At 32.1% G+C, this 8,006-nt stretch overlaps 2 protein-coding genes across 2 annotated transcripts in view; both read left to right on the top strand.

Annotated features, from left to right (window-relative positions):
* The window catches only part of LOC116847548 (organic cation transporter protein-like), a 90,177-nt gene that overhangs the window by 72,224 nt on the left and 9,947 nt on the right, over positions 1-8,006 (top strand). Inside the window, exons 4-6 of the mRNA XM_032822644.1 lie at positions 598-817; positions 4,007-4,113; positions 5,048-5,102. Of these exons, the coding sequence (XP_032678535.1) occupies positions 598-817; positions 4,007-4,113; positions 5,048-5,102 (382 nt within the window). The remainder of the gene's footprint in view (positions 1-597; positions 818-4,006; positions 4,114-5,047; positions 5,103-8,006) is intronic.
* LOC116847508 lies at positions 907-3,973 on the top strand. The gene is made up of 2 exons (XM_032822597.1): positions 907-3,316; positions 3,678-3,973. Exon 1 carries the CDS (start codon positions 1,570-1,572, stop codon positions 2,215-2,217), a length of 648 nt encoding a protein of 215 aa, XP_032678488.1. The 5' UTR covers positions 907-1,569; the 3' UTR covers positions 2,218-3,316; positions 3,678-3,973.

Here is an 8,006-nt window from a genome sequence, read left to right as displayed (position 1 = left end):
TGTATATATATATATATATATATTATAGAACTGAACTAATATTATTGAATAATACTTGCGGAGTTCGGCTTGTTGTCACAATAATGAAACAAGACTCTCAGAATAAAATCTAAATAACAATATTAAGGTCAATCAGAGTCAAAACAAGATGTCCGTGTTCATAATTTTATTACTATTTTTTATACTTTATCTTGGAAAAAATTGATTCATATATTGTACAGTAAACTGCTTCAATCACTGAATAAAATTCTAATTCATTCTAGTTTCAAGTTCTTGTCTATTTCCTATACTGTATTATTACAACTATTGAGAATGCATTAATAATATCTAAGTAGACGTCTATATAAACTTTCGTATATATAAACATCTATATAAACATCGACGTCTATATAAACATTTTCGTATTATAATATGAAACACTTTGTTAGTTATAAGTATTAATTTTACGTAGGTCCAAAACTTTATTACTATAACCTAGAATAACGACTTATACGATATATTATGGCTATAATTTTGTTAAACTAACGAAACTTCCATTTGCAACAACAAAAATCTTTCTTTTCCGAGAAGATAATTTTCTTTTGTTTGAATGCGCAGGTGTTTGGTGCCAGAATGCGAGCGCCCGGAAAATGCGACATTCAATCCGACTTGGGTGAACGCTTCCGCTCCGAGAATCAAGGGAGATGACATGTCGCGTTGTACGCGTTACACTGTGCGAGATCATTCAGGCGCATGTACGATTAATTCGTTTACAAATGTGACCCGCGACTGCGACTCCTGGGTTTACGATCCGACCGAGAGTACAATACTCAACGAGGTAAAGTGGCTCCCGCGCTTAAGGGGTACAACCACTTTAGAAATTCCGGAAAATCGATATTTCTTTTGGCTTAAATGATACTCCCCTTATAGAAATATCATACTAAGAATCATTGATAGTTACTTATTTTCAGTATTAAAAATACTGGATAATAAGTAATTATCAATGATTCTTAGTATGATATTTCTATAAGGGCCTAGGGTCTTAAAAATAAGAAGCAGTAGGCCTTATAGCGAGGAAAAATTTTTAAAGTCGATTTGAGCGCCTTTTGTGTAGCGCGCTACTGTGCCGATTTAGGAGTCGGACATACGTTGTTTTAGACGCGACGGAAATTTTCCTCTATTTCGCACTACGCTCTTCGTGAACACGCTGAGGCCAATTTGGTTGTCAGCTACACTTATTTTTGAATTTTCGCTAAATTTTGATATAGGTTTTCTATTATGATGCGAGGAATATCTGGTGTTGTGGTTCAAGGAATCTTTGTAATACTCAGTGTTATGTTTGGAATTCGAGATAAATATTATTATTTAATAGACCATATCACTACAAGTTCCTCGCAGGAATTGGTGGTGATCATGCGCCGATCACGTGAATCGTGTCGAATCCTCTTTTAGAAGATTCGCGATGACAATATATTATTTCTGATTGTTGGGAATCTTAGACAGTTTTCTGTTTAGAATACTGCTTAGAATACTATTTAGAATACTAGTGAATATTTTACTTCAGTTTTTATTTTAAACTTTTTAACGAACATGAGTGAAAAGAGAAAAGTGTATGCTAGAAAAAAGGTACTAAGACTAACAGCTATAAAAAGGAGTAAAATATCAAACAGACGTCTACAGAATCGATACGAAAAGGAAGAAAGTCCCGAGAACGTGAGCATGCCTGCTCAAAAACTCAATACATCCAGGAACGACTATGATGTTGAAGTGAATAATGAAATCGGGTATTGTTTGATAAACTTTCTCACTATTTTTGCTGCTATTGCTGAAGTGGTATGTAAGAAATGCGGAAAAGACGTAAAATTTAGTGAAGCAAGTAAGCGCAGCTTGGGCTTCAAAATTATTGTTTCTTGCAAAGAATGTGGACAAACTGCTATATCTAGCTGTCCTTATGTTAATAATGGATACGAAGTTAACCGTTGCATAATGCTCGCAATGCGTTTATTGGGTGTAGGTTTACATGGTATAAATAAATTTTGTGGATTTATGGATCTTCCGCGACCGATTTTCCAATCATTTTATGATAAAATTATTGCAAAACTCGCTACGGCTACAGCAGCAGTTCGTTTGGAATGCACAAAAAAGCAGCTGAAGAAGAAAAGAGACTTTCTAAAAAAAAATAAGCAGGTCGATGGTTTTACGACGGTCGATGTTTCTGGCGACGGATCATGGCGGTAAAGAGGATTTTCATCTTTGTACGGATTAGTGACTCTTATCGGTTGGTACACAGAAAAGTTGGTATACAAAAAGTCATCGACATCGTAGTAAAATCTAAGTACTGTATATCCTGTGAATTTTGGAGTAAGAAAGAAGGTACAGCTGAATACGATGAGTGGGCGAAGACGTATTCAAATGAATATCAAATTAATCATGACGGCTCATCTGGTAAGATGGAAGTTGATTCCGTGATCGAGATGTTTCAGCGCTCCGAAACACTTCACAATGTTAAATACGTTAATTATATCGACGATGGCGGCAGCAAGACCTTCAAAGGAGTTTTAGATGCTAATCACTACAAACATTTTGCAGTAAAAAAGAAAGAGTGCATAGATCACGTGCAGAATGGGGACGCGCTTGCGAAATTTAAAAAGAGGGACTCGGCGGTAAAGGTAAACTTACCGGTAAATTAATCGATGAGTTATCAATCTACTACGGATTAGCTATTCGTCGCAATCCTGACTCTATGGAGAAGATGAGAAACGATATATGGGCGACGTTATCATAAACTTTCAAGTGATGCGCAGCTGCAGCACGAGAAATGCCCAGAAGGCGAGCAATCGTGGTGCTCCTGGCAATGAGCGAAAGCTGCCAATACTTTACATCAATACGTGCATAAACCACCTTTTCACCCAGATGTTTTCACAGCTATTAAGCCTATATATGAAAACCTAAGCAGCGATGATTTGCTAAGTCGTTGCCTTGGAGAGTACACACAAAATAATAACGAAAGTTATAATAATTGTGTGTGGAGCATAGCTCTAAAAGCATTCTCCAGCGGTAAAATAGTACTTGATATCTCCGCAGATATTGTCACTTGCCATTTTAATGATGGATTCAATGGTATAATGAAAATAATGCAAATATTAGGAGTTGATGTGGGCCTAATTTGTAATAACTTCTGTGTACAAGCTGATGCGCGCCGCGTCAAATTTGTAGAGCGCAAGACGTTTGACGCAAAAGATGCTCGGAGAGGTTCTAAATCAACCAGGGAAGAAAAAGAGGAGACTAATTTGGACTTGGAAGGGCAATTGTATGGAGCAGGCATCGCAGATTGAAGGTACATTACAAATTTCTCGTGTTAAATAGAAAACAATTGTTACTGAAAACTTTAAATACGCTTTTCTCGAATTCACGTTTTTCAAATCGGCTAGCATAATTCAAACAATTTTTATTCGATTGACTTGAAATTTTAAGGGTATTTTCTTAAATAGATTTTCTAGAAAAGTACATAGGGATTTTACGATTACTTCAAAACTTTTTTGATTATAAACAAATTTGTGCGGAATTTTTAGTCAAAAAATGAAATTCTTTCTTTATAGCTCCATCATTTTTACAAATCATTATATTTTTTCATTTTCCTACGTTCTTCCAAAGAAAATTTTATTTAGTTTCTGAAAATTTTTGGTTTTTTGTTCTAGGTGTAACCGTTCAAGAAATCTGCTAGCCGCGAAGGGCCGTAACGAAAAAGTGGCTGCGCACGAGAGGCTGTACACGCGCTATTTTGGATAAAAAAATAAAAAAAAAAATCATTTTACATACTTTAATGTTTGTAGAATAAAGTCCTTAAAAGAGATTTTTCATTTTATTTTCTCACCTCTAAAAATGTCGTTAAAAATCAGGCTTATTTTCCTACAGTGACTTAGTTTCTACAGTGGTTTTACCCCTTAATCAAGCCGATCCCTTTCTCTCCGAGACCCATCGAGGCACGGTCGTGTTTTACCGTTTTCCCTTGCTTATCGTGATACAGTGGGACTTAACCTGCAACGCTAATCGATGGAAGCTCACCCTGGTTGGCACGGTAAATAGCGTCGGTCAATTCGTTGGTCTGATGTTCGCTGGATACATATCGGACAGGTAAGATATTTACGTCGGTGCGCCGGCTCTCTTGGCTTTAATCAATCAACCGCGGAGGAAAATATCCCCCGGGTGTGTTCGTCGCGCGTGCATAGGCTTTAATCTCGCATAATTCCATGCGTTATGTGTGTTTATAAAGAGGAAAATATAATACCATTCTGAATAATAATACAATTTATTTCTAAATTTAATATATTTAATATAATAATATAATATATAATTCTGTGAATTTTTCGTAAAAGGAATTAAAATTCGTAAAATATTCTCATGATCCAACTGATCTTACGATCTAATTGGATCAAATATTCTTTCATCTATGTTTGGTCGCCCAAAATAAAATAGGCTATATACAGACATTTTTTTTAGAAAAACTTCGTAACGTATCAATATATAACTTGCCATACTTATTATACAAAGTGTTTGATACCCACTGAGCAAGAAGTTATCAAAAACATCTCTAAAAAATATTTGAATCTGAAATCTGATAACATGAAGAGGCTTCGAAAAGCTGTCAAAACGATAACAAAATGTTATCTAATGTGCGTTTTTTGAGAACAAAAAGATATCACGATAAAATGTCAAAATTATTTATCAGAAAGGGATATATTTAAGATATCCTAGGTATGTCAACATATTGAAATCTCATATTTATGATGTCAAAATAATTTCTTAAAATAGTGGTAATTATAAAGGAGAGGGACCTCTTCATCGATTTGCATGAAACTTCGTCAGATCGTGTATTCTGATGCGTAAAACACGATTCTGCAAGAAAAGTGTCACTCTCAAGCGAGTTAAAAGTTATGAAGTGTCGACGATGCGCTGATAGATTTCCTAACCCCACATCGCATCGTTGACATGATGGATTTCCTACAAGTGTTATTTTTCAATATTTCATAACTTTTAATCCGCTTAAGAGCGACACTTTTTTTTGCAGATTTATGTTCTACTCATCAAAATACGAACTGACGAAGTTTCAAATCGGTGAAGAGGCACGAATACTAATGCACGGATCGCGTGGATGCAAGACAGGAATATTGGATAACCTGTATTAAAGTGTATCTAGATTACACTTTTCGTTGTATCTGCACTTGCTAAATTTTGCCTCATGGATATAACATTTGTTTACCAAACAATTTTTCAAGTCTTTCTTGTATTATTGCCAAGGGTGCTACAGAGCTCGATTTGGCGGTTAGATTCTTAAAAATTTATAACAAATTAATATATGGTCTTATGCTGCCCTGAACACTGAATGTTTATTCAAATAATTTATTCAATATTTATTTCGATATTTATTTTACATTTATCGCATATTTTCAAGAAATCTTTCAAACGGGAGAACTTCATGAGCTCTTTTAACAGATGTCTCTGGGACATGATGATTATTCGATATTATTTAGACATTATTTCCGAGATATCAAAATGTGTTCTTAAAAAAGTCATCTTTCAGTTCTCATTCTGATAAGCGTGTTAACTGGGTACAAATTACTTATTGTGTGCAAATAGAACTCATCAAGCTGAACATAAAATTCCTCTATTATTTTGCAAACAATCGCGTAAAATTTTGAGTTATTAATTAAAGAAAATCGGTGAATCACCAGATGCGCACGATACGGTAAATGGCGACGTTTACCGTCATGTGCTTATACTATTAAGTCAAACTCAACAAAAAGGTCCTCTATCATTTTACAAATGACCACGTAGATTTTTAGTTATTAACTAAAGAAGATTAGTATATGATTGTACGTGATAACGTGCCAATCTTCTTTAATTAATAACTAAAAATCTAAGTAGTTATTTGAAAAATGGTAGAGGACTTTTTTGTTCAGTTTGTCTTAATGTACTAGTACCCATTACTATGTACTATTATGTACTAGTCGCCATTACAGCTCATTTACTGTACATGATCATTCTTTTTTAATTAATAATTCAAAATTTTACATGGTTGTTTGCAAATTAATAAAGGAATTTTGTGATAAATTCTATCTACACACAACGTGTGCTGATAATTATCAGATACCGTAATAGTATAAGTGCAAAGAAATATTAAAATTAATAATAATTATTCGGACATATCGTACCTAAAACTTTAAACGCATTTTTCATGATGTTTTCGGAATTGGTGTACATTTCTGAAAGACTATTTAACGGAAACTGATTTCAAATGTCCTATATATTTGTAGTGCATGCATATTAAGAGCATGTATGTATAGCTTGGATTTTCTAAAATTTTGGAACTTAACTTTACTTTTTCTTTATGTGAAAAATCGTTTCTTTTGATGAGAGAAGCGCAACTTCCACTTTGCCTCGATATCATTTTGTTAATTTTCAGTTTTTCGTGAAATTGAGATACTTATCTTTGATATAAGTGTACTAAAGATATGTAGAAAGTTTTAATTTGATCGATTAAATAATTCCTGAGAAATCTTGTACGTTCATTTCGGAAACATGGACATAACGGAAAAATGCTTTTAAAATTTTAGGTATAGCATTTCCCACAAATAACAATTATTTTATAATATTCAAATATTAATTGGTTCTCATTATGTGGCCTAAGTAGAGTTTTTTTAAATATATTCCTTTGTACTTATATAATAAATGTGCCAAGTTGTAAATCGATACGTGGAGGAATTCCTCTTTCCCTCTCCTCCAAAAAAAAATTACTGAATATAGTTGTATAGAGTGCATCTAAAAGTAAAAAAGCATATTAAAGGTTGATAAGAATCTGCGCACTTTTATTATTACGCAAAATATGATTAAGTGCAATGTGAGTTTGAGAGTTCCTTATGGCGGAATTCTCGGAAGTAACTTGCGGTTTTTTATTTAAGGAGAAAGTACCAATGAATGTGTGGACACTTTGTTAAACCTGGATTTTTTTATCGTTTTAGTCGTTTTTTAAATTTAATTTCAGCTGTTGTTGTTTTAGTCTAGATTTACGGGACCTGTCAATTTGACGGGTTTCGGATTTCACGAGCAAATTTACAGAAATTATTATTATTATTTTCTAGCAATTTTTGTTGACGTTTATTAATGGAACGAATATATACCCAAATTATTCATTTATTCCTCAGACTTCTAATTTTGAAATTATCTATGTCGTATACCTATTTCTCCGAATATCCATTAAATTGGCCGTCAAATTGTCTCGTAAATCTAGTGTTAAATAAGAATATACAATTTCCATATAGGATAAATAAGACTTTTTCGTATTTTAAAGTATTGATTATACAACACACTCAAATATTTATTTTCACAAATTTAAAGTTTTTGTAAAGTAATTTGTTATTTTATTTGTCAGTGCAAGAATTTTCTAACTTTATTAATTGAAGAATTGTTTATTAATGCCTGCAATCAGAAAATGAATTATTCATAAAATTAATTATTCATAAAATTAATTATTTTGAATAAGAATAAATGTGACAATATTTTTTAATTGGATATAAATAGGGGATATTAAAATTTAAATTAAATGAAATTAAATAAGTTTAATTAAATTAAATTAAATTAATTGGATTTAAATAGGATATAAAATATAAATTTTATTTGCTAACTATTTATTATATAAACTTATTATGTGAGACATATATTAATGCATCAGTAAATTTACTTTATAAAATTGGTTATTGAATATTTAACATGAAAACTGATGTTAAGTTTATTAACTAATATCTTATAATAATTAATTAATATCTTATAATAATTTGTAAAAAATAATAAAATTAAATAATAATATTTAATTAATTTATTCTTTTTAAAAAATAATTTTATATATTTAGTGCATTCGCCAAAAAGATTTTTTTTTATGGTTTTTGTGTGATATTCTTTCATAGTTTTTTATTAACCAATTCAGCGACTGGTACATTTATTTTTATGTTTTTATTCATTAGTTATTATTT

The sequence above is a fragment of the Odontomachus brunneus genome, unplaced genomic scaffold, assembly GCF_010583005.1.
Source record: "Odontomachus brunneus isolate Ranch 3 - 2012 unplaced genomic scaffold, Obru_v1 Obru_scaffold_079, whole genome shotgun sequence".
NCBI classification, from domain to species: Eukaryota; Metazoa; Arthropoda; class Insecta; order Hymenoptera; family Formicidae; genus Odontomachus; species Odontomachus brunneus.
This window is presented reverse-complemented; position numbering and strand designations above follow the sequence as displayed.

Coding starts and splice junctions, on each gene's coding strand:
- LOC116847508 (XM_032822597.1), top strand. CDS start 1,570: ATGAGTGAAAAGAGAAAAGTGTATGCTAGAAAAAAGGTACTAAGACTA.